Genomic DNA, 27,739 nt, shown 5'->3' on the forward strand with positions numbered 1-27,739 from the left:
TCATCTTATTTGATGTTAATAGAGGAGCCCAGATAATCCCGTGGCATACTCTTTTGTTCCAACTTTATTTCAGTATGAATGGTGGTTTCCTTTCTAATCATATGTATTTTATTTAAAACATTCTAAGAATGAACTTGTAGGCTTCACCAGACTGCCAAAGAGGGTCTGTGCCCGAGAGATATGAGCCAGGGAGGGCTTTACTCAAAGGGCAGAAGTCACTGCTGGAAGGTTTCAAGCAGGAGCAGGACTTGTGAGATTTTTTTTTTTAGAGCTCTCCCTGGCTCCGTCAACGGCTATGCTACCTGTTTTGTAGATCTTCCTATTAAATAACATTCTGAGGACACGGAGGCTTAAGGTACAGTGACTTGGTCAAAGTCAGACTCTCAGGAAACGTGGAGGGGCAGGGTTGCACACCCAGCTGTGTCTGGTTGTAAAGCCTGGCCCCTTTCCACTACATGTTTGCTTGCCAGAACTTTCTACCCAAGTACCGCCAGGACACAGAAGAACAAACCTGTGAGCCCAGGTCTCTGAGAATGTGGCCAAAACCATTTTCCACAATGTGCAGCGTATTTGGAGTCCTAAGTGTCATCACAGAAATTGATGCAAATTTGTTAGTCGTTGTCTTGTGTAATATATCCCATATATCATTTGCATACAAAGTTGCTTTTACTTACTGAGCATTGAGCAAAGAAGAGCAAAGCGATGTGCCCCTTTGATAGGAGGGCTTCACATTCTCTCTGACTCCTGGTCACCTCCTTAGGTGAGACCGTGTTTTCCAGTGTGAGAGGCTGGTGCTGACCAAAGTTTGGCCCCTTTCCAAATGGCTGTTGATGGATGCATGGGACAGCTCCTAACGCTGGGTTATGGGAAGGAAAAGCACTTTAAAGAATCAGAGTCATAGTAATCGATTCTCTGCAAAGCCTGGCTGGTTGGACAGACTAATATGGTAGGCTCAGCAGAGTGTCTTATTCAAAACACTGGTGGCACCCCGCCAGTGAGGGGACGGAGGCTGATCTGTCAGGGCCCAGACCACAGCAGTGCGGGGTGTGTGCTTCAGGCACTGGCTTAGGCGCCATTTCCATCCACTGGTCCCGATCGCTGTCACGTACGTGCGCAAACATGAACAGTAGACGGTGTTTTTTCCATTGCCCTTCAGTAACTCCTCGAAGCGCTGGCATTGTTTTGAAAGACAGTGATGTTTAAGTTGTAAATATTATCAATCTGCATGGCAATGAAGGTAGAGCTCCTCTAACTCATTCAGTAAGTTCCATCTTCCTACATGAAAAAGGTTAATAGATTTCTCAACTCAATAAAATAAATCACGATAAACAACTGAAAATTCCGGTCATTTATAATTTTACATTGATTTATTTTAGTACATGTATTTCCTTTACTTATTAGCTTTTATGGCCTTTTTATGATTAGTTTGTTTCTCAATCTGTCACATGAGCAATGGCATTTTAGTCCTGAGAATTAAGAATAATTACAACTGTTATGTCTTAAATTACCAATTACAAGCTTTTAGAGATATGAGAACAGATCTATGCAGTATTCATGTAAACACCTAGCCAAGCATGGTGGGAAATTAATACTTAACAAAAGCCTTGTGATGGAATGAGTTCATCAGTGGATCCTCTGTTGGATGAATCGAGAAGGAACAGGTACTTTGGTGAGGAAATAATTTCTGTCCTCCGGCAGCTTTTAGACCAAAGGAGAAACTATAACTTAAGGTTTAATATATCTAAGACAATCGAAATTTACAATCTGCACTATCTATGGCTGTTTTATTTTAAAATATCTTTATATTAGTGGATTACAGCTGTAGGGATTTAAGCTGGAAGTATCGGTGGACTAAAGTTCAGTCTCCTCAGTGTGACATAGCGTCCTCCGAGATCTGACCCCATCTGCCTTTCTGTCTTATTTATTGCCGCTTCCCCACAGGCTCCCTTCAGTGGCACCATCCTGACCTTGAATGTTCCTGCCTGTGGACCTTCGCAAAGGCAGTTTTCCTCTGTTTGGGAGGTGTCTCCTGCCTTTCAGGAACTCTTTCAGAGGAATCACCCCCCCACCCTCATCTCCTCCTGCCTCACCTGAATTCTCTTGCCCTCCTGTTCTCCTTTGAGCGTGTGCTTTGTGCACCAAAGTTGTCTTCTCCCCATGCGAGACTCTGTGCTCCTTGGGGACAGGGATTGGATTCATATTCTTGGATTTGACACATAGCTGACCCCCAAATACCATTGGGTAAATGAATGGATAATGAATGAATGAACATGTCTACTTGAGTGGTTAAGTTCTTTAGAGACCACATTTCCCATTCACAATATTTCGCAAAATCTTGAGCCTTCTTGAAAACTGAAATATAGGTTAATGGAATTGTCACCTTATTTTAGTACTCTTTGCTATTAAATAAAGCAAGTTTTAAATTGCTTCTTAAAACAGAAAGTAGGGTTACATAGGTTGACTACTTTGTAGTTCTGCAAAAAAAAAGCAGCATCTTTATAAGATGGTTATCAAATACAGGTGGCCTCAGGAAGTTTTCACCATAGTAAGTGAGGTCCTTTGGTGAGTAAAATTAGTCATATTCTGATGTACAAAAAAAAGGGGGGGGTGATCCCCACATCTCACTTTGTTAAGGAAAGATACCAGAACAAAATCTTCACGCTAATTAGGGACCTTATATTTTGAACATACTCACTTTTTATAACTCTTTTCTAAATGACATTTTTTTTTTAAGATTTTATTTATTTATTTGACAGAGAGAAATCACAAGTAGTCGGAGAGGCAGGCAGAGAGAGAGAGAGGGAAGCAGGCTCCCTGCTGAGCAGAGAGCCTGATGCGGGACTCGATCCCAGGACCCTGAAATCATGACCTGAGCCGAAGGCAGCGGCTTAACCCACTGAGCCACCCAGGCGCCCCTAAATGACATCTTTTTAAAGAAGTTCAGTACTAGAAGGGTAGCTGGGTGGCTCAGTTGGTTAAGCGGCTGCCTTCAGTTCAGGTCTTGGTCCCAAGGTCTTGGGACCTGGCGTCTTGAGGCTCCCTGCTCAGTGGGGGGTCTGCTTCTCCCTCTCCCCTGCCCCTCTCTCCACTTGTGCAATCTCTTTCTCTCTCTTCTCTCTCTCAAATAAATAAATAAAATCTATAAAAAATAACAAAACAATAATAATAAGTTCAGTACTAGAAACTCATGAATGAATTAAGGTTAGGATCTCCATAGTGACTATTATATTATTTCTCACATGAAACTGCAGATTGTCAAGCTGATTTATAAAATTTTGTATGTAATTCTCCACTAAAAAGTTATTAGAACTGCCATAGACAAAAGAAAATTTTTAGTCAAATATTGTCATGCATTATTATGTATCAGTTTAAGTAGAATATAATTCAGCAATACAATTTGGTGATGGAAAGCAGAGGGGATCCTTGCTTATAAAGTGGGGTTACAGAATAGTATTTGCCGACTGTCCAGGTATGTACTGATAAGTAATTCCAACAAAGAGTGAACCCTAAGCAACCTGAGGGAACCACATATACTTGGGAAGTGATCTCCAGGGAGGTAAGGTTATAGAATTTAGAGAGCGAGGCAGAGATTATCGGCCCCCCAGATGCTAACTAATCAGTCTGGAAGGAATCACCTAACTTCTCTGAGCCTCAGTTTCCTAATCTGTAGATTGGACGTGGTATTAATAGCACCTAACGAGTCTGCAAATACAATAATAAATTGAGCTTCATGAGCTCTTAATTACATAAACTCTAAAAGATCTGAGGGAAGGGATGCCTGGGTGGCTCAGTTGGTTCAACAGCTGCCTTTCGCTCAGGTCATGATCCCAGCGTCCTGGGATCGAGTCCCACATCAGGCTCCTTGCTCCTCAGGGAGCCTGCTTCTCCCTCTGACTCTGCCTGCCACTCTGTCTGCCTATGCTTGCTCTCTCTCTCTCTGACAAATAAATAAATAAAATCTTTAAAAAAAAAAAAAAGATCTGAGGGAAGCTCATCTGTTTATTTTACAATGTAAAAAATGGAAAAGGAGCTCTGGTTTGGAACTCAAAATACAAATTTACATAGAACCGAGATTAGAAAAAAAAATAAATAAAAAGCCCAAATGAGAAAAAGAACATAAAACTGGACTTGACTTTTCCAAACAAAAATTTTATAGCTATTGCTGAGCCTCGCAAAAAATAAGTGAGGTTGGAAAGCAGAATGATACAGAAATGGGGAATAGCTTAGTCTAGAATACCCTTGCTGAGCTGTACCACTTACTGGGAACGGCTTGTAGAGCTATTAAAGTTCTAGAAGTTGGGTTGTAAACAATAATCATAGTCATTAAAATGAAGAAGGAAGAATAGAAAAGGAGAGAAGAGCCTCTAGGCCACCATGAGGACAGAGAGGTGTCGTTTCTACAGATGACCGAGCTAAACTGCTCAACCATACAGTCTGTCCTCAACAGGTGGCAGATGTCCCATTTTATTATTGTTTTTTTTTTTTCTGTAACTATCTTCGTCTGTGTTTTACAGTGTCCTGAAATATAGTTCCAGTCTTTATGTGTGGTGGAATATGGTCAGAAAACCCCAGGCATCTGATTAAAGAAATTTTAGCAGAATCAGAGCATCTGTAAAATGTTAACCTCATTTAAAAGAGAACTCATTTCCTAGGACGTGGCCAGTTTTAATGATACATTGTTGTGTTTCTTTGTTTGTTTAATTCCAGTGTAACACACAGTGTTATATTAGTCTCAGGTGTAGGACACATAGTTGATTTTAAAGACCAAATCATTCAAGCTTTGGGGCAAATCTTAATTTCATCATTTTGGAGGAATGTGTAAATCAACTGAGTCCAGTCCTTGGATACAAACAGCAAAAGCACAGACCACACAAACAGCTTTCGGGTTTCACCATGGACAGGTTCTTGTCATCATTTTCTCATAGGAAAGGGTCGTTAAATTTCCCTTTCAAAGAAAGGAGAAACATTGACAATAGTTATTGCCTAATGCTTATGTACAGAACGGCTGTTTTTGTTGCTTGGCAACTAGGAGAGATTTGACAGGGAGGCTAAAGGAACCGAATGAATAGATGGAAATGTCAGCATCAGTTTCGGGGGATAAGAAGAAATTTACTATTGCAGGATTAGCATCACATTGCCTTTTCCAAGCTACATGATTGGAATTCACAGTGTTTCTGTTCCGCTTCTCCTGTCCCCCCTCCTTTCAGCCTTTTGCTGGAGAAGGGGCCCCTTTTGCACTCTGGCTGAGAGGTCTATGTAATGTGTGTAACACAGACAGTTAATGCCAGAGTACACAGGAACATGCCAGAAATGAAAACCTTTGGCAGCAGGGGAACCGTTACCTCTGTTGGCAATCCCTTGGAATTTATGGGCACTTCGCCGATCTTCTAGCTGTTTCTCACAATGATCCTTCATACTATATTATCCCAGTTGAAACAGGTTTTTAAAAATGACAAGGATGCAGTGGTTTCTTCTCTTTTGACCTTGAGCACAGGCATTGGATGATTAGATTAGATTAGATTAGATTAGATAGATTCAACACTTAAGAGTGTGCCACTTACCTCATTATTGAAGCCACTCTTTCTTTCTAAGTCCTTCCTCTACAACTTCATTACTTGCTCCTTATAAACACAGATGGACTTTAAATTTAGTTATGTACTCAATAGCTCCTGTAATAGTAATATCATAGACATTATGTCCCTAAAATACTTGTTAATCAATATTTAGCTAAATAACTGAGCCAAGATTCTGGAACGGTGGTTCTCAGCTCTTAGGAAGAAGGGAGAAAGGAGAGGACCATGCCTCCCTGGTTTGGGGCAAGCCCTGGAACGCCAATAGAGAGAGACAGGAGTAGTTAGAAAAAGCTTATTTGTGTTCGTTTGAGTCCTCCAAGAAGCAGATGCCAGCATGGGATTAGAGGAGCAAGAGATTGCTTGGGGGTTGGGGCAGTGAGGGAAAGCTTATGAGAGAAGAAGAGAGGCTACACTGCAGGCAGGTCTGGAGTCTCTGAAAGAAGAGGGAGAAGAAAGGAGAAAGTCAGGTAGGGAGAATCAGAGTTGGGAGTGCGATTTGAAGGACATTGCCGCTGTTGGGGAGTCCTGGGACCAAACCTACGTCCTGGATGAGCCCCGCATCCCTTAGAAATGAGCTTCCGCTACTGCCTACCAGCCCAGGCCTTGGGCGGGGAGCACCCTGTGGGGGCCGTGGTTTGGGTTTGGCTCGGCTTCCTGCAGCCGGAGATTTCCACAGCGTCACGATATTCTAGAGTGTGACAGCACTTTCTAATAAAAAAGAAAATTGTAATACTTCTTTGGAAATTCAGTCATGCAAGAGAAAAGCACGAGATTTATATGTTCTTTGAAGAGAATTAATAGAAAGTTTGGAAACCATTGTTCATTCGTCAATTAACAGGCCAACTCCAGGATTTCCCCTCCCTCAGCCAGCTGAGCTGTACCGCCACTGGCGTAGGGAGTCTCTGGCAAATAATAATTTGAGGGTCCTATTTTCTATTAAAAATGTACTCTTTTTAATCACATCTAAGGAAAGAAAGCATGTTAATTTTGCTGAAAAACTGTGTATCTTTTGGTAGATACCTCTCTGGCCTTCAGTTCTGTTATCTGCCCAATGAGGGGGTCCACACAAAGGCTTTCCAGAATCTTCTCGAGCGCTAATGTTGGATGAATTTATGGCCTTTCCCACCATAGAGGTGTCTTACAAGCCCGACAAAGTGGACTGTGTCACGGGTCACAGAGCCTGGAGGCAGTCTTAGCTCTGATACAAATGAGCTGCCTCGGTTCAAGTATAGGACATAACCTGTCTGTGCTCAGTTTCTTGGAACATCAAGAAATTTGATTAAACCAACTCTAAGGTCCATTTATGGTTCGCTGGTAGGACATGTCTGATGTCACCCTATCTGCAGGCCCTTCAGAACTCTGCTTCTCATCCTTGAAGGTGACTATCAGTTTAAAGAAAAAAAAAAGGACTGAAATGATGATGGGGATCAATTGCATAACCTAAAGCTAACATTTTTTCTTTTATTGTGATAAGAATGTTTCACATGAGTTCTATCCTCTCTGAGGGTAGAATGTGTGCTTAACCACAGCCCGGTGTCGCACAGCACTCCCCTAGAACTTAATCATCTTGCAAAACTGAAAACTTCTACCCACTGAAAAGCAACTTCCCATTCTCTTTCCCGCCAGACTCTGGCAAGCACAGTTCTTACTCCCTGGGTCCATAGGAGTTTGACTGTTTATAGAGACCTCATGTGAGTGAAATCGTGCTGTATTCGTCCTGTGTCTGCCTTATTGCACTTAGTAGAATGTCCTCAGAGTTCATCCATGTGGTCACACGGGACAGGATTTCCTTCTTTTTTTTTAAGGTTGAAGAGTATTCCATTATATATACATACAACATTTTTTTTTCTGATAGACTTGTTTTGTTTTAATTTTTAATTATTTTTTAAATTTGTTTTCAGTGTTCCAGAATTCATTGTTTATGTACCACACCCAGTGCTCCATGCAATACATGCCCTCCTTAATAGCCACCACCAGGCTCACCCAACCCCCCACCCTCCTGCCCTCCAAAACCCTCAGTTAGTTCCTCAGAGTCCACAGTCTCTCGTGATTCATCTCCCCCTCCAATTTCCCCCAACTCCCTTCTCTCCATCTCCCTGTGTCCTCCGTGTTATTCCTTATTCTCCATACGATAATTGACTCTCTCTCCTTGACTTATTTCACTCAGCATAATCTCTTCCAGTCCCATCCATGTTGCTACAAAAGTTGGGTATTCATCCTTTCTGATGAAGGCATAATACTCCATTGTATATATGGACCATATCTTCTTTATTCATTCGTCCTTTGAAGGGCATCTTGGTTCTTTCTACAGTTTGGCAACTGTGGCCATTGCTGCTATGAGCATTGAGATACAGACGGCCCTTCTTCTCACTACATCTGTATCTTTGGGGTAAATGCCCAGTAGTGCAATTGCAGGGTCATAGGGAAGCTCTGTTTTTAATTTCTTAAGGAATCTCCACACTGTTTTCTGAAGTGGCTGCACCAACTTGCATTCCCACCAACAGTGTAAGAGGGTTCCCCTTTCTCCACATCCTCTCCAACACTTGTTGTTTACTGTCTTGTTGATTTTGGCCATTCTAACTGGTGTAAAGTGATATCTCAATGGACTTTTGATTTGAATCTTCCTGATGGCTATTGATGGTGAACATTTTTTCATGTGTCTGTTAGCCATTTGTATGTCTTCATTGAAGAAGTGTCTGTTCATGTCTTCTGCCCATTTTTTGACATGATTATCTATTTTGTGTGCGGTGAGTTTGAGGAGTTCTTTATAGATCCTGAATATCAGCCCTTTGTCTGTAGTGTCATCTGTGAATATCTTCTCCCATTCCGTGGGTTTCCTCTTTGTTTTGTTGACTGTTTCCTTTGCTGTGCAGAATCTTTTGATCTTGATGAAGTCCCAAAAGTTCATTTTTGCTTTTGTTTCCTTTGCCTTTGGACACATATCTTGAAAGAAGTTGCTGTGGCTGATATTGAAGAGATTAGTGCCTATGTTCTCCTCTAGGATTCTGATGGATTCCTGTCTCTCGTTGAGGTCTTTTATCCATTTTGAGTTTATCTTTGTGTACGGTGTAAGAGAATGATCGAGTTTCATTCTTCTACACATAATTGTCCAATTTTCCCAGCACCGTTTATTGAAGAGAGTGTCTTTTTTCCACTGTGTATTTTTTCCTGCTTTGTCGAAGATTAGTTGACCATACAGTTGAGGGTCCATGTCTGGGCTCTCTACTCTGTTCCACCAGTCTATGTGTCTGTTTTTGTGCCAGTACCATACTGTCTTGGTGATCACAGCTTTGTAGTAAAGCTTAAAATCAGGCAATGTGATACCCCCAGTTTTGTTTTTCTATTTCAACATCTCCTTAGCAATTTGGGTCTCTTCTGATTCCATACAAATTTTAGGATTGTTTGCTCCAGCTCTTTGAAAAATGCCCATAGAATTTTGTCGGAATGGCATTGAAAGTATAGACTGCTCTGGGCAATATAGATATTTTAACAACATTTATTCCTCTGATCCATGAGCATGGAATGGTCCTCCATCCTTTTGTGTCTTCTTCAGTTTCTTTGATGAGTGTTCTGTAGTTCCTCGAATACAGATCCTTTACTTCTTTGGTTAGGTTTATTCCGGTATCTTATGGTTCTTGGTGCTATAGTAAATGGAAATGATTCTCTAATTTCCATTTCTCATACTGCATTTTTTTATTCACTTCTCCATCAATGGGCATTTTTTAATGTTTGGCTTTTTTATTGGCTGACATTATAATTTTAGCTGTTTGACTGAGATGGAATGTGCAAACGAGCTTTAATTCTCTTTTTTGCTGCCGTTAGAGGAAAAGCAGCCTAAGTCATAAAATCATCAGTAAAACAAGTCATGATCAGTTGGATGATAATTTTTACCAATGCTTAAACCAGCATGCCTGTTTTGAATTGGTCAACCCTGTAGGAATTAAAACATAGTATGTAGGTGAAAACAAACACACTTCCACCAAAGCAAGTGTTCCTGGTTTCCATGGCATTTAGACAGTCTCCTTACTTAACACCACAGTGAAAAAATATCCAAGGTTGAAATAATTTAGAGATTAACTTAACTCCTTTATTCTGGTATTGACTAACAGTCAATTAACTTCTTTATTCTGGTATTGATTAAATGGTAATCGTGACATATCTTACTGGTACTCTTTGTCTGAAAATTTCTGTGAATGAGCAGGAGAAAAAAAAAAAACTCAGAGTGAGAGTGGATGTCAGGAATTATCTTTTTCCCCCACCAAAGTGGAGACCTCAAACTCCAAAGAAAAGGAGGAAAGATTTTTACTGAATAGTCTAAGAAGCAGAAGATCAATCAAAAGCATCTTACTTTTCTATTCTGATTAACATCTCAAAAACAAAATCCCTTGTAAAAATAACATTGCCTTTTATTTATTCATTTATTTATTTATTTATTTACTTTGTCCTCACTAGTAAGTCCCAAATGTGGAATTAATCAGAGAAAGTAGCTAGACAGAATATTTACCTAAGTCCTAATACTGTGTGGGTGTAACAGGCTGGATGAAAACACTTCCAACAGACTGGGGGCTCGCCATGCTCTAAATTATGTGCAAATGTAACTGGTAGTTCTGGAAAAATATGAGGAATCGAGCACAATTACAGTAAACATGCAGGTGTATACTGAATCCGTGCTAGCTAAATCGGTAAAATAAAATAGGCATAAAGCTCATTTCTTATCTCAGTATGAATTAGAGGTACCACAGCTGCTAATAGCAGCCATTTGATATATTTTTTAAACCTGCAGGTGTCAGATTAAAGGTCAGAATTCTAATATGAAAATTTTATCGTGGACTGAAATTAAAAGAATTAAGATACTTTGGTTATCTGATTTTTACTATTAATTTTACTATTTCTATAGATAGGAGAAAACTCCATTTGAATGTCTCTTGCTCTACAAGTCATCAGGTTAGTTCTAGGAATTCAAGAAGTTATATAACTTTAAGCTATCAATTTCCATTTGGTATTACAACAACGGTTCAATTAATTTGCTTTTGTCCCCCTCAAATGTTCAGTGACTTGACAAAGAGTAGACCTAGAACTGATGGAAAGAAATCTGGGTGGTGGTGGTGGTTTTTAACCCTTTGAGGTGGACTGTATTCTCCAATAGCTTTAACAATATTTCTTCCATTGAGAGTTGAGTTCTGGGCCCCTCCCCTTAAAATTAGGCAGGTTTTGGGGGTGCCTGGATGGCTCAGTGGGTTAAAGTCTCTGCCTTCGACTCAGGTAATCATCTCAGGGTCCTGGGATGGAGCCCCACATCAGGCTTTCTGCTCAGCGGGGAGCCTGCCTCTCTGCCTACTTGTGATCTGTGTCTGCCAAATAAATAAATAAAATTTTTTTAAAAATTAGGTTTTTGGAACTGGTTAACCAAAGCGGTGAAAAGGAGGGAATGCCATGGGACTTCTAAGGCTGGGTGATTCCGCCTCTCTCTTACCAGTTGGGACACTCGTGCTGGTCCTCTGGGCTGCCATATAGACACTCTGACTGTTCGAAGCCCACCATGTTGTGAGGAAGCCCAGACTAGCCCATAAGGAGAGCCCATGTGGAGAACGCCTGAGTCTCCATAAGGAGAGAGAGCGGTGCTGGCTGGACCCCACCTGCGTCCCTCTGCCTGCCCCACCTGCCTGCTCCTCCACCTGCCTGCACAGGAGGCCCTAGGCCAGACCTACACAGCTGAATTCCCAAATTCCTGACCAGCAGAAACGTTGGAAAATTACAGATTGATTATTGTTTTAAACCACAGAGTTCTGGGGTGACTCTTTAGGAAGCAATGGATATCTGGAGTAGCCTCTCTAACACTAACAAAAGTGTCCTAAACTAGAACGGATACTTGTGAAGTTATGACATTGCATAAATAATGGAGAGGTATGGATGGCTAGGTAGTGTACTCAAGTCAGTCTGTTGACAGGTGAGCAGTCATACCCAAAAAGAGGTCTGTCCCGAGCCTCTCTCTTTTTCCTTCCACACCGTCCCTTACCTATGTAGGACTTCCCTTCTAGTTCTCACTCGTGGTTCTCAGTTTCTGGAGGGACATTAGAATCACTAAGAAAACAAAACAAAAAATCAATGACCAGGCCCAGATGTACTTGTTGGAGATGGGACCCAGGTGTAGGAATACATTTAAAATTCACCAGATGTTTCCAGTTGGCGGCCATGGCTGAGAACCGCTATCTGATGCCAACAGTGCCCAAGTCTCTTTTCCTGGCTCGGTTCCTCCTTGGAGGTGCGGATTCAGAGGTTGTATTTCTGTGGAGACTTCATAAATCCCCCAGGTAGGGTGCTCCCCTCTACCAGGACTCCTTGTCTCTCCAGTGACATCACTGTCACCTGAGTGATCAAGCCAGAAACCTGGCTCATTCATAGTCTTGCGTCTTCCTCATTCCTTGCGTCTAGTCAAACACCCATCAGTCACTCCTCTCAACTGATTTGGGAGTCATCCTCTACACTGCTCCCATCTTGGTCTGTTTTCTGTCCCCTGGACACAGACGGCATTAGAATCCCGTCCACTTGACCTCCTGCTGCTCATTTCTATAGACACAACGGTGACCTTCTTAAATATGCAACTGTCACTGTCTTCTGGCTAAAACCATTCAATGGCCTGCTCTCAGAATCAGGCTCAAAATGACAGCACGGCTTGCTGAGCCCTGCACTACTTTGTCCCATGCCTTTTCCATCCAGCTTCATCTGAAATCCTCTTCCTTTTAACATTTAATGCTCCCACAATCCTGGAGCATCATGGCTTTGAGCGTGCTTCTAGTCACTCTGTCCTGTCCATCACTAGAGGTTGAGTGCTGTTGTAGAACACTCCATGTCTTCCTCCCCACCCCACCCCCGACCCTCTCCTGGTCTTAATCACCCTTCATCCTCAGTTTTGGGATGGGGCTTCCCTGATTCTAGATAAGGATAGGTTCCCTTGTTGCTGTCACCCAAATCATCTTTATTTTCCCTTTGTGACATTCACGGAACATCTGCCTTCCTACACTGTAAACTCCGAAGCTGGTCAGGGGTGTGCCTGTCACCGCGTGCAGTCCAGCCTTCAGCAAAGTCCATGCACGGTGACTGAATGAATAAACATGGGTTAAAAGGTGAACATCAGCTCCAAAGGAAGTTCTTGTAATACTCTGGTCTCTGTACTTGGCTCCGGCCCATCCAAACCTTCAAATCAGTTTGGGAAAGACATAGAAGACATCAACTAATTTAAAAAATTATACAAAGTTAGAAGGAAGAGCTAATACATTTCATGTTTTGTGGAGGGGGGCGGGCAAAAGCAAGGTTCCAGGGGATAATAGCCGACTGGAGGAATGGGCCGGGATTTACAGATTAAAATTTAACAAAGATGAATACAAAATTCTACCCTTGCATTCTAATTACTGCACAAGTATAGGACAGGGGACACTTGTCGCAGAAACAATCCACGGTGTGTTAGTAGCAAAGTAAGTCCCCATTTCAGCCAGTAATTGATGAAAGTGCTAATGCCATCTTAGATTCCTCTCATGGATAAATGGAGCCCATCCAGGACAGCCCACAGTCCTCTGCTCCGATCCTCACGCTCTGGAACAATGTGCTTCAATTAGAACCGCATTTCAGATACACTTAGAGGAGCTTGACCAGGGTGGTAAAATCTTGGGGAACACTGCTAATTAAAAAAAAAAAACACAACAACAAAACCTGACGAAGAGCAGACATTTACTCCATAAAAGATGGCATTCTGCGGAACACTTTGGTTCCTTGAGAAAAGCCAAGGGCTGACCTTAAGGAAAAGGATCTATTTACACTGCAGAAGACTAGGACCAACGACTGGCAATATCAACATCCTTGTGATCACTGACGTCTCTCTTCCTCCCCTTCTCTTCGACATCAGCTCTGTTCTCGGCAGGATCCCACAGCCCTCAGCCTCCCCCACTCTCTGTCGGTCATTCCCCTTCATAGACGACAGATCCCTCCATCAGCTGCATTTATGACTCTGTCTATATCTCCTGAGCCCTAAGATGTACCACTGTGTTCCTTATGGTTCGTACGCTTGAAGCATTGTTTTCTCTGCGCCAGCTCTTGGCTTACTGAGAAGTGCTAGGGGAAATCAGGCCAGGTCCGTGCTGCCCGGCGTTCGTGGACCCTCACTCCTGCCCTTCGTGCTTCCTTTTATTAAGACAAGTCCTCTCACCTTCCCATAAGGCAGCTCTGAGCCTCTTCCACCTTTTAAAGCCTGAAGCAAGCTCTAGAACTCTCAGTCAGCAAATAGTTTCCTTACAGTTCCTCCTCACAATCTCAAATTTGCATTGTATCTTCCTTTCTCTCCTTTCTCAGAATTCCAAGAATGAGAGAGAAGAAACTCCACTCCTTTCCAGAGTTTGCTTTTCCACATGGACTTGGATACCATTTTCTCCCATCTCCTCCGGGCCTTTGTTTCATAATCCATTCATCTCCTGTCTTCCCTCTGCTCAAATTCTTTCTCACTGCCGGCCCCTGCCCTCAGTCAGATAAACATACTTAACCATTTTGGGGAGATTTATTGTGCAGTGGTTGTTTTAAGATGGTTTGGAGAGAGGTAAAAACCAAGCCAGAGAACTCAATCAGAAGGCTTTTTCCAGAGTCCAGGCCAAAAATAAAGGAAACCTGTGAGGGTTCGTGGTGAATAGAAACATAGACAACATGTGAATCAGAGAGGATTTCGTTGTCAGAATGACTCTTGTCTGGTTGTTATTTATGACTTTGCCTTATTTTCCCACTGTTTTGTCAGTTCCTGGGGGCAAAGATTGTGTCAGATTCATGTCCCTTTACTTCACAGAATTTGGCTTGAATGAATAGTTAGAATTCCCTCAAAATATGGAAGTGCTACCCTTTAGAAGGTGTATTTTTTAAGAAACATTTTTATTTATTTATTGGGGGGGCAGAGGAAGAAGAAGGAACAGACTCCCCGCTGAGAAGGGAACCCAGCGCGGGGCTGGAGCTCTGTCCCAGGCCCCCAAGATCATGACCTGAGCAGATGCTGAATGGACTGAGGCATGCAGATGCCCCTGGAAGGTGTATTTTCCCTTTAAGGGGTCAGTTGGCAAGCAAGCGAAAGACATTCCCCTACCAGGAGGAAGAAACGGGTAGACCTTGCTCCTCAAGTTGCACACCACTGTATTAGTTTCCCTTTGTTGTAGCAAATCACCACAAATTTAGTAGCTTTCCATAGCACGGATGGATTATCTTCCATTTCTGGAAATCAGAAGTCCAAGTGGTTATTATTGGGCTAAAATCAAGATGTCAGCAAGGGCTGTGTTCCTCTCTGGAGGCTCTAGTTGCAGAATTTGTTTTCTTGCCTTTTCCAGCTTCTAAAAGCTGCATGCCTTGGTCATGGCCCCTTTCATCTTCAGACTTAGCAACGGCCGGTCAGGTCCGTTTCACGTTGCATCACTCTGACCATTGACTCTCTTCCCCCTCCTTCCACTTACAAGGATCCTGTGATCGTATTGGGACCACTGAGATAATCCAGGATAATCTCCCCATTTCAATGTCATCTGACTAACAACCTTGATTCTGTGCAACCTTAATTTGTCATGTAACCTAACATATTCACAGGTTCTGGGGGACTGGGACACATATGTCTTGGGGGGCCATTATTATGCCTACCACATCCTTGGACAAGCAGCATCTGCATCACCTGGGAGCTTATTAGAAATGCAGAATTTGGGGCTCTGCCCCAAGCGTCTGAATTAGTTCTGCATTCTGATCAGATTCCTAGGTGACCTGAATGTACTTTAAAGTTTGAGAAGCCACAACTAGCCTATCTCTAACATCTTCTCTACTTTAAACTTCCCATGATCCTATGAAAATTGCATTTTTTCCACTTCCAAATCTTCATTATTCCTTCTAATCCTGGTTTCCTGCAAAAAAAAAAAAGTTAATTTTGATTTGTACCCCTGGTGTTAATTCCCCAAAAGTCAGCCAAGTAGAAAATGACAACACCTCATGCATATTTTTTTGCTGGCAGAAAGTAGATGTTAAAAAAGGCAATTAAATTATAGAATTACCCGGGATGCAGAGGTGCTGGTTTACAAAGAGTATTTTCTTCCTCAAGAAGATTCATAAGAGAAGCGCCTTCATTAGTGTGTAGATGATAGTAGTGGTCCAGCAAGTGAAGCAGAACGTACAGAGATGAGCTGTTTTTAAGGCATCTCCGAACGGCTCAGCATTTGAGAAATGTGACCAAAGCTGATTATAAAATTCCTTTCAAAGTTGCAGGAATGGCAAACCCATAAATAACTCTGGTTCTTGCTGATGTGAAAAGGAGGTTGCTGGCTGTTTGATTGCTGTCCTTATTGTAGGGGAGGAGATTAAGCTACAAGATTGCAAGCTCTTCAAGGCTAAGATGAGCCACATACAGTGCCTGGGACCTAGGAGGTACTCCTCCCATTTGGGGCTCGAATCCTTTTTAATACTGCCATACTTGGGCATCTGGGTGGCTCAGTCATTAAACATCTGCCTTCGGCTCAGGTCATGATCCTGGGGTCCTGGGATTGAGCCCCGCAATGGGCTCCCTGCTTGGTAGGAAGCCTCCTTCTCCCTCTCCCACAGCCCCTGCTTGTGTTCCCTTTCTCAATGTCTCTCTCTATCGAATAAATAAATAAAATCTTTAAAAATAAGTAAATAAAATACTGTCATACTTCATGCTGAATTTCAGAAATGCACTGGAAAAAAAAAAATGAAACTGGGCTATTTCCATAGCCATCTTACTAGACTCCCTACTTCCTTCAGTTCATACCGTTGGTCATTCATCTACTCAACAAACATTTATGAATCATCTACTGAATGCCACCCATTGTTCTAGGCCCCCATAAACATGAAACAAAGGTCTCCCTCACTGACGAGCTCCTATCCCAGTGGGACACGTAGTCACATAAATTATGACACCAACACACGTGCAGGAAGAGGTACGTGAACCAGGCTCATGGGCCTTCTCCATTCTGTCCTTCACATCCTAACTGAATTTATCTGTAAAATCGTCCATTTCTCCCTTTGCCAACTGAATCAATTATTTGGCTTTATTCTTTTTATTTTCAGCCCTAGCTGCTTGTGTTGCAGCTAGGCACTTGCTGCTTAGTCTAGAAAGTGAAACCCTCTTGAACTAGGACAAATACAAGAGAGGTTATTAGAAAGGTCTGGTAGGGTCTCATGGGACTTCAAGAAAAGTTGAAGAAGCAGGAAGGCAGGACGTCAGGCAGCTCCAAAACAGCCCTCTTCATCTCCACTCTGTTCTCTCCCAGTGTCGAAGAGCCCAGACTCCCCAGGCTGACAATCTGATTAGCTCACTTGTCTTTTCTGCCAGGCCACTTCCTGACCCCTGTGATCATTATCACTACATCCTGATTGCTTCCTTCATATCACTCACTTAGCACGAGCTGCAATTATATACATTTTAAGTGTACACATTTCCATGTCTTTTCCTCTATAGCTTTGTTGTGACCTTAACTATTTTGTTGCTACTGTATCCAGCCACTAGTACAGTGCCTGATCATAGAAGGCATTTAGTGAATCAGTAACGGAAGAAGGAGCAGGGGGTGGGGGTGGAGAAAGCATATGTTGTTAGTTACCCTCGAGATGGGCTTCCTTATGGTGCATCAGCTTGCAGGAGAGGGAGGGAATGAGGAGAGCCTTAGGTCCACTGACCGTTCAATGAGGCTGTGTGGGAAGTTTCTTAAGAAGAGAGGAAACCAAGTAAGTTTTGGCCATGACCCTGGCCAGATGTTCTTTCCATTTCAAAGACATGCCAGAGGGACCTTTCTTCTTCGTGGCCCAATGTAAATGTGCCAATGCTTTTAAAAATTTATTGAGCAGCTAATATATGCCAAATTCTATATCAAACACTTGACATGCATCATCTCTTTTCATTTTTATTGAGACCCTAGCAGGTAATATCCTCATTTTACAGCTACAAAACCAAATTTTAACAATTTAAGCAGTGCATCCAGGGTCCTAGAGCTAGCATGTAGCCGGGTCAAGAATAGACCATAGGTCTGTTCAATTCCAAAGCTCCCTCTGATATTTGGCTGTCTCCTCTGTAAAGTATTCCCCCCTCCTTGGGCAAAAGTTACTGTTTCTTTCTCTGCAGTACCCCAGCGTGATCATAAAGACAGCACGGGCTTGCTGTACACTTCCAGGTACAAACGGTTCTGCCCCACTGCTCCACTGTCCCTCTTAGGGCAGGAACTGTGTCCGGGTCCCCTGGGCATCCTCAGAGCCCGTGCCTTAGGGAGAGCTTAACCACTATCTGTCCCCTGGGCTGGCCTTTGGAATGATAGCCAATTACTGTGCTATTTCATATTTTTAAAATTTCACAAAATCCTATGAGTACCTAAAAGGAAATAAAATGATCAAGTCTCCTAAATAGCCTTCTCATCTCTGTTACTGAAATTTAGGTACACATTCTCCTCACCACAGTCGACTGACTCCCCGCTGCCCGCCCCGTTACTGTGGATGGTAAATGCAGAGCCGTGGGTAGGGCTAAACCTGCGGGCAGGATCTTCCTTTGCCCCAAAACAGCAGCCGGATATTAGCTACAGGCTGGCATTCTCCCACTCAACAGAGAGTTGCTAAGTACCTACTAGGTGCCTTATCGGTCGGCCAGGGTGGGCGCACTGATTATGCAGAAAGGTCTGAGAGAACTCGTGCCCTCGTGTTGCTTACGGTCTAGTGACCACAGCACCGGCGCACTTAGGGCAGAGAGCGGAAGGTACCGGGTGTGAAGAGACGCCGACCGACTGAGAAGGGCTGCGGGAAGTGAAAGGGGGTGGGGTCACTTCGGGCGGGGCTAGGAAAGGACTTCATGGGACACATGGCATTTCAGCTGGCCTCTACGATTTGGACAAGCAGAGGCCTCTCCTGTCAAGGGCAAAGCCGACAGCAGTGGGGGTGGGAGCTGATACTGGGCCGAGCCCGACCCAGCTTGGAAGCGCAGGTTGAATGCTACGTCGTAGAGCCACAGCTTTCCTCGTAAGAGAGGGGGAGGAACGGTGGTGATCACACTTGAGTGATGTAGCCTGATGGCAGCCTCGCAGCGAATTCGCGGGGGTGGGCGGCAGTGGAAGCAGAGAGAGCGGTTGTGTTATGTTTATTGGAGAATACTGGGTCTGCTTCACCGATCACAGAGCTGTGTAGTGCATTGAAAACCCTGGTCTGAGAACCATTTTTGAAACTCAGACATAGTCTAAGTGACTCATCAGTAAGCCAAGAAGAATTTCTAAGCAGTCATCCCAGACAGGCTCCGCGAATGCACACCGGGAGCGAGCCCATCGGACCGCTCTTAGCCCGGACCACTCCAGTCCAGGGGAGGTGGGCTCCGTGGGAAGCTGAAACCAAGCAGCGTCTGTGCAAGCCCCTGGGCCTGGCCTCCTGGAGCAGGCGGACCCCGGCGGGGCGCCGCGAGGCAGCCCGGGCCGAGCCTGCCCAGCCAGACAGAAAGCCCCCGGGAGAGCCCGGCAGGGGAGACCACCACGCGGAAGGGAAAATCCGAGCAACTGCGGAGGCGCAAAAGGCACATTTCTCAATGGCAAACTGAATTTGCCAAATCAGACTTAAATTAGGAGAAGCCCAGCAAGGGAGCAGGGGTTCGAGAGAGCGCAAGCGGTCGCTGAATGGGCCGCTGCCGCCTTCGCGGTCCCGACGCCCCCCCGCCCCCCCCCCGCAGCCCGCGCCGCCCGCCCCGCACCTCAGGGACAGCGGTGTCGCGGGCGGGACAACCCGGCAGGGACCCGGCGGGCGCGGCTCCAGCAGGGCCTTGGGTGCAGCGGCCGCGGCAGCCACACCGGCTTGGGCTGTGGCAGCGAAGCAGAGGCCGCGCGTGTGCAGCCGCGCCAGAAACGGGCTCTGCGAAACAGGCGCTGCGGGCGCGAGTTGTGTGAGCTCCCGGGATGCGAACCCCCGGGAGTCGTGCGTTCACTGATCCGCTCCTCCGGGAGCTTCATTTCCAAACGCAGAGGCAGCCTCTCGTGCAGCCTCTCCGTAACCCACTCCTTCTTCTGGAGCTACTTCACCATGAGGTCTTGTTTAGATGGAAATGCTCGGACCCCTTCTCACGCGTCCTGCATCATGCACAGTGACACCCCGAGGTGCTTGTATTTTTACACGCACACAGGAGCACACAGGATTTCTCCATCTTTCCCAAAAACGTCTTCATTGGAAAATAGAGGTCGTGGATTTATAAAGAGGAAGGTGGAAAGACAATAGTACTGTCTTCCCATTACCCAAGCCCTGTGATGAAAGCAAACAGAGCTTGGCGCAGAAATTCAATAGAATTCAACATCGCTGTGGAATGCCTAAGGATAGGCAGAAATCCTTTTTTCTTTTCTTTTTTCTGTTTCTTTAACAGGACATTCTTGTCTTAGGGATCTTCCTCTGAGGACTGTAGGCAATATTCATAGTTAGATTTGATATCAGAACTCAGTTATTGGCAATTTTCTTAGGATATGTTTAGAGTTGGAATATATAAAATGACAAGGATAGATGTTTTCTATATCTGACTGTGATTATTATTTTTTATTCCTTTTAAAGAGGAATAGGCAAGACTCGTATAAATGCCTAAAAAAGAACTGTCTCCATATGCTATGGTTTGTGTATTGTGCTTCACCTTAACATAATAAAATGTGTTTTGCAGAGGAGAGACTGGAGGCAAGGACAGCAGTCCCTTTATGTTTATTCCATAATTCTGGGTCTTTACGATCACACAATTGTACAGGTAGATTGAAAACTTTGATCTAATGTAATTATAATGCAATTAATGGAATTAATAACTGATCGTTGCATTATATAGAAGGGTATGGGTGATAAAGTAATGATAATGATAATTATTAAGAAATTTTAGATAATGCTAACCAACCTTGAAACGCTTGAAATGCTAGAATTTTATTTAAAAGAACTCCGGGGGCGCCTGGGTGGCTCAGTCGGTTAAGCGTCTGACTCTTGATTTCAGCTCAAGTCATGTTCTCAGGGTCCTGAGATCCAGCCCTACCCAAGTCAGGCCCCGCACTCTGCACAGCGTCTGCTTAAGACTCTCTGTCCCTCTGCCAAATAAATACATCTTTTTAAAAAATAAAAAATAAATAAAAGAACTACATTAGAGGGGTAAATGTAGTGTTCATACATAACTCCAACGGACTAGGAACTACTAGGTCAATTGTATCTGTTATTGGACACACACTATTAGTCACTTTCCTTGGCTGGATGAAGGTGTTTTTGTTCTTGTTTTTCTCTCAGGTTCTCATTAAAAAAGAGACAGAGAAATGGGGAGATATGAGTCAAAGAGCACAAACTTCCAGTTATAAGGATACCAAGTTGTGGGGACCTAAAGTACAATGTGGTGATTATAGCTAATAATGTTCTATGATATACTTGAAAGTTGTGGAGAGTAGATCTTAAATGTCCTCACTACAAAAAAGAAATGGTGATTATGTGACAGAATAGAGGTGTTAGCTAATACTGTGTTGCTAATCATCTCTCAGGATATAAATTAGTAAATCAATGTACTGAATACCTTAACTTACACAATTACAGAGAAATAGAGTGAGAAAGCTATTTTTCTAACCCAATGAAGAAGAAAGGGATGGTTGGGTGCCTGGGTGGCTCAGTTGGTTAAGCAACTGCATTGGGCTCAGGTCATGATCCCAGGGTCCTGGGATTGAGTCTCACATGGGCTCCCGGCTCAGGCAGGGAGCCTGCTTCTCTGACCCTCTCCTCTCTCATGTTCTCTCTCACTCTCTCTCTCTCTCAAATAAATAAATAAAATATTTTTTTAAAAAAGAAAAGAAAAGAAAGAAAGAAAGAATGGTTGAGGGATGCCCATAAGACCTAAATCCTTTGCATGGCCTTGTAGGCCCTGCAGGATTTAGCCCCTGCCCACAACTGGCCTCATCCTCTGTTATGAAAGCCTCAACCACAGCCACCCGCCTCCCTCCCCTCCAGCTACTCCTTCCTCATCTGGGACTCTGTCCTCAGTCATGCTGTTCCCTCTACCTAAAATGCTTTTCCCCTTACCTCCTACCCGTCTCTTCTTACTTGTCTTTCAGATGTTAGCATGCATATGTAATGTCAAGTCACCCTGTTATATGACAGTATGGCATTAATCACAATGTAGAAGTATGTATTCACTTGTGTGATCATTTGATCAATGTATACATCCCTCTTTAGTCTCTAAGCTCCAGGAAGCTTGGTGCCTTGTCATACAATAGGCGTTCAAAAAAATATTCACTGAATGGATCTTTAAAGAGGGAAAGGAGAAAAAGTGAGAAAGAACTTATATCTGAAGAAGTTAGCTTTTTTAATGTGTAAGCTAAAAAGCTAAGAATCCTAAAAGGTGAGAACAGAAAAAAAAAATTAAAGGAATCTTGAGTCACATACATACAAATATTAGAGTCCTCAGTAAAACCCACATGTGGCATTTATGAATGTCAGGTTTCAAAACCAGTTTTCTGATCAGTAGTGTCAGACCTCTCTTAAGTTAGATATTCATAGCTTGTGCTGTTTGCTCGTAATAATCTAAATACTCCTGTGTACAGATCTGTGTGAAAGAGGCTGCCCGTTTTCTGACGTAATTAGAAAACAGGCTACGCTGCTTAACCAAACGTTCTGGTCACTAGAGTCACACTGCACATATCATACCCATATAATCCATCACTCCTGGATTTGATTACAGTAAACTGTATGTAATTCCAAAGCCCCATTAGCCACACTTGAACCATTGATGAAAACATGTCAGGATTCTGCAGCCCTTTCGTGATCACTGTTATGGATACCACATGACCTTGGCACAACGCAGACTCTAGAATCTATCACTAGAAGCTAAGGAAATCCCCACCTTAGAAAACTGGGTGAGGGGGTGCCTGGGTGGCTCAGTCGTTAAGCACCTGCCTTTGGCCTAGGTCATGATCCTGGGATCCCGAGATTGAGCCCTGGGATCCTGGGATAGAGCCCCTGGTAAGACTCCCTGCTCAGCAGGAAGCCTGCTTCTCCCTCTCCCACTCCCCCTGCTTATGTTCCCTCTCTCGCTGTCTCTCTGTGTCGAATAAATAAAAAAAATCTTTAAAAAAAAAAAAGAAAAGAAAGCTGGGTGAGCTAAGTTTTGCTCAAATAAGTAGTGCATCCTGTAATAATTCCAAGTTCTGTGGGATAGAGGTCAACCAGTTCTGTTAGTAAAGAACATGTGCTAAATTTGATTAAGAAATACATCTGGCCATTAAAATTTTATTATCAACTTAACCTGTGGAAATCCTTAGCCCTCATATAGGTATTTACTTTTACAATGTTTTGAATGTTTGATTTTCAGAAATGTGCTAAGCTTGCCATTTCAAAAGTACAATGCCCCACGTTTTTATATCTCTGTAAACATTGGTGGAGTTTTACAACACACTTATGTGAGCCTTGAGATGACTGTTTCCACTGTGCAGATAAGAGAAGCTGAGGCATGAGGCTGCTTCTGTCCGTTTTCCAAAGATAGCCCCTGAGCCAGTGGAGAGGAAAACAATCTGTGTCTTCACTGAAAACACATCTTGTACGCATCTGTAGTCTTGGGGGTGGGCTGGGGTGGGTGAGCTGGGGGCAAGGCGGATCGCAAGACCAGAGCTGGCTTTTCACACTTACTACTACAGTCCCCACAAGGAGCTCTTTGTGAAAATGTGTACATAAATAAAAAGGGTATCGAGGTGATTACTAGGATGAATCTTCACTGGTCTGAAATGCCCGAGTCCGCCTAATGGCACGAAGAGAGACCAGTTGGCTTTGCAAGGCCTTTCTAACAGTTACAGTTCTATCCCAATGAGAGATTCATGGGTGAACGATATTTAAAGTATTTATCTTTCTTTTTCTTTATAGATCTATGCAGTTCGATCAGTTGTTCCCAACAAAAGCAATAATGAAATCGTCCTGGTGCTACAACAGTTTGATTTTAACGTAGATAAAGCAGTGCAAGCCTTCGTGGATGGTAAGTCTGCGTGACCCCTAACTCTTCTGTGTCTTCTCAATGCATTGAATTTTTTCCCCCAAATGCATTGAATAACAATTCGTTCCTAATATTTTAATTCTCATAAAAATATGCAAAGCTTTTTTTTTAAGATTTTATTTATTTATTTATTTGTTTGTTTGACAGACAGAGATCACAAGGAGGCAGAGAGGCAGAGAGAGAGAGAGAGAGAGTAGGAAGCAGGCTCCCCACTGAGCAGAGAGCCCGATGTGGGTCTCGATCCCAAGACCCTAAGATCATGACCTGAGCCGAAGGCAGAGGCTTAACCCACTGAGCCACCCAGGCACTCCCAAAATATGCTAAGGTCTAAAAACACATCTACATACTCAGTAAGAGCAGGATTTGGGGTTTCTTTTCCCTTCATTAAAAAAAAAAAAAGAAGAAGAAGAAGAAGAAGATTGTAGCTAGTTTCCAAAAGCTACCTGTTATAATGATATTAATTCCATCATCCACCAGTCTTTCCAGTTTGTTATAAACATGTCCTTTACTTGATGGTGTCCTTGTTCATGGAGAGTAATGCACTTCCGGATCGGGAAGGCCTCCTCAAGTCCTCAGCCAGCACAGTTCTCCACAGCCTGATTGACTGCTGTCCTTGCACTTGATGCTTACACAGTCTGAGAGGACTGGTTTATTCTGTAATATCCTTCGTTTTTTATTTGAGATTGCCTACTTAATTGGAATATCTATTCATCTTATCTACCTATAGAACCTTTGTGCTGTCTAAAAGTGACATTATTGAATCTAAAGTCTCAGGAATATGTTTATCTTATAATCTTGTGACCTCCTCCCTTATATTTTCTGCAAATTATGGGGAAATTTTCCTCTCCTCTTTGAGCACGTTCCATTTATGAACAAAGATCTCCTGCTTGTCCTTCGTTACCATATGTCTTCCATTCTGGTGTTAGTTTCTCTGTCATAAATATGGACCAGCTCAACATATCTGATAAATGTGGTCAGGGAAGACCCGTCAGTCCATTTCTCAGGTATATCCTGCTTATACTTGATTTGTTAAGGATGGCTTGATTTACTTATTTTCCTAGGAATAGAATAATTTTCCCAAGGTTTACAAGACATTTCAGGCAAGATCCTGATACACTCTCACATTCTGATATCCACAATCAAGGTTTAGGGTCCCAGTTGAATTTAAAAATGATTGTCATTCAAAGTAGACCTGCAGGTAGACCCATAGTGAGTAAATTTTCTGGTTTTTTTTTTTTTTTCTGCCTCATGAACGAGCAGATACAGAATTTTGAGTCGTAAGGAACAAATAGTAGAGAATCTGATATTCACTTAATTTGCAGCATTTGGCGCAGTTTGTCTCAAGAAAAAAATTTTTGGAAATCTGCACATCCTGGCTCCAATAAACTCTCAAGATTCACTTGCCAACATCACTTGCATGGAAAAAAGCTTTAGGAAAGGAAAAAGGTTATTATCCCCATTCCTCCCCACCCTCACTTGGATTGAAGCCCCCACATTCCCCATCATGAAAGTTTTTATTACAAAGTGGCCCTGATGAAACGCACAGATGCCCAGGAACTGAAAGAAAGTCACCAGATCCATTTGTATCTAAGTAATGCACCTTGCTTGTCCTTGAAATTGTCACCTCATCAGTGTTGAGATCTCGTTACAGTAACTCATTGATTGCTGAGAAACCTCGTATCACTTTGGTTGGGGACCAGTTGGGAAACTTGTTTAAAAACCACTGATATTCAAAAATATTTGTTAGGAATCACTAACGAGGCATATTAAAAGCACTGTTTCCAAGTGGCTTCAAAAGCTCTGAGCAGTTTCAGTATAATTAAAATTTAGTAATAACGGTTTCAAAATTTGCTGTGAACATGAGTATTTCTCCTTCAGAATTACTGTCTAAAAGCTCATTGTCCAAATTGCAAACAGAATTTATGTCAAAATAGGAAAATTCGGGGGATAATTGAATATTGCACTTCAAGCAGTAAATAACTCACCTCCTTTCTCTGATTAAAAAGAACAGTACTTGACACTTTCTTAAAATTTAATTTTATTTGGAAAACTGAAATGTAGCTGTAAGTAAGAACTACCCTAATGATTATTGGCCTGGATTGACTAACCAAGAAGCCTAATGAAAGTGACTTTCCTTTTCCAAAAGGAAAATATGGTGAAACATTAATTCTCTGGGCAAATGAGAGAGAGACCAGCTCAGTTAATAAAAAGTCTGAATTATAGCTTACTTTTAAGTGCCGTCGTATTATTTCAAGTACATGTAACTCAGAAAGCCTAAGAGGGGCATTGAATTGGAAACTTTGAATAGATAGGAATAATTAGCCTGTTTAAACATTAGTCAAAGCAATATGGCCTTCTGCTTATCTAACAGTGACAGTGGACTCAATAATTGGGACTCTACTAATTTGAAATTTTGTTATAAAGACCAGCCTGAAGTTCATCTTTGTTTAGCCAACACACTCATCGTAGAGAACTATTAGTATAATGAGATTGTACGAGAAGGCTTAAAATTGTTAAAAGAATACATTTAGGGGCGCCTGGGTGGCTCAGTGGGTTAAAGCCTCTGCCTTCGGCTCAGGTCATGATCTCAGGGTCCTGGGATCGAGCCCTGCATCGGGCTCTCTGTTCAGCGGGGAGCCTGCTTCCTTCTCTCTCTCTGCCTGCCTCTCTGCCTGCTTGTGATCTCTCTCTGTCAAATAAATAAAATTTAAAAAAAAATTAAAAAAAAAATTCATTTAAGAGCTACTCTTTTAGAAGCACCTATTTAGGGGCGCCTGGGTGGCTCAGTGGGTTAAGCCTCTGCCTTCGGCTCAGGTCATGATCTCAGGATCCTGGGATCAAGCCCTGCATCAGGCTCTCTGCTCAGGAGTGAGCCTGCTTCCCCCCCCCCCCCGCCTTTCTCTACCTGCCTCTCTGCTTCCTTGTGATCTCTATCATATAAATAAATAAAATCTTAAAAAAAAAAAAAAAAAGAAGTACCTATTTATATGAAAACAACCCATGTACCCATTACCAATAACTCAATTTTTTAGTGTTGAAATGACGCCCCGCCCAATTGGAATGAGTGGAGAATTCGTTAGGCCATGTGGAGACAGTGACCATAGCTGATCAGTCTTTTAAAATATTTTACAACTTAATCAGGTTAGGCTTTTCCTCTCTGAGCCTGTGCATGGCCACATAGGTATGTGAACGTAAGTTTCACATATGAAAGTGAAAACCTGGAATCAGCTTGTCATTCGACGAACTACTTTTTTGTTTCCAGGTGGAAGCCTGCCTTCGGAAGAGCCCGTTCCGTACCTTTGCGAGGTGACAAGCGTGAAACTAACATCAGATAGTCAGTCTTTCCTCTTTACCGAGCTGCAAACTGGGACTGTAGTGGGTGAAAGGCAGGGAAAGGGCAGGAAGGGCCACACAAGAAGCTTCGATTCACTTGGTTAATAATATTCCAAATCCCATGTTTGGTCTGGAAGATTACAGGTATTTTGATTCATATATCAAACAGAACAATTTTAATTCCACCTATGGCAACACAGCTGACAGAACATTCTCGATATATATTTCATTTTCTGTAAGACAACATAATGATACAAAGGTAAGCTTCATGTAGTGAGGCTTTAATACTTTGATAAAACCAACATCATGCAGTGAATTAAATGAAAATCTGGAAATAAAAAATGAAACTGGCATTTTTATTAAGGTAGGATGTATCAAAACAAATTGAAAAGCCAAAAAAAAAAAAAAATCGCTGCCAGGATGGAAAGACAGAGGTGAATTTTGTGCGGTGATTTATTATGTGAATCCGTGTTGAAGGTTCTTTGTCTTTGTCTAGGCAGTGCAGTCCAAGTTCTAAAAGAATGGAATATGACGGGGAAAAAGAAGGTAAGATGAATATCGATTGTAAATTAATAACATCTCTAGTCAAAACCTTCATGGTGGTTACCATTTAAACAAGGTTACCAATTTCATGCCTCTTCCAAAAAGGTTGATAATGTATAAACAGAAGGTTTGCAATTTGCAGGCTCTCCTCAGTTACCAGCCAGCCTCACTGCTAATGCCCTTGCTTCCTGTTCGAGTGTTTTGAACCACCAGGTGTGCCGTGGAAGTCCCCGACTTCTTTTTTCAAGTATTAAGGGGAGCCCAGACGGGGAATTCAAAG

General features: G+C 42.8%; 1 protein-coding gene across 6 annotated transcripts in view; it reads left to right on the top strand.

Moving 5' to 3' along the window:
• Positions 1-27,739, top strand: part of SPATS2L (spermatogenesis associated serine rich 2 like) — a 165,413-nt gene that overhangs the window by 81,944 nt on the left and 55,730 nt on the right. For all 6 annotated transcript variants that reach the window (XM_004772186.3, XM_045078523.1, XM_045078526.1 and 3 more), the window contains 2 exons: positions 23,457-23,565; positions 27,413-27,462. In XM_004772186.3, the coding sequence (XP_004772243.1) occupies positions 23,457-23,565; positions 27,413-27,462 (159 nt within the window). The remainder of the gene's footprint in view (positions 1-23,456; positions 23,566-27,412; positions 27,463-27,739) is intronic.

The sequence above is a fragment of the Mustela putorius genome, unplaced genomic scaffold (assembly GCF_011764305.1).
Source record: "Mustela putorius furo isolate JIRA1106 unplaced genomic scaffold, ASM1176430v1.1 tig00000275_pilon_pilon_pilon, whole genome shotgun sequence".
In the NCBI taxonomy this organism is placed as follows: Eukaryota; Metazoa; Chordata; class Mammalia; order Carnivora; family Mustelidae; genus Mustela; species Mustela putorius.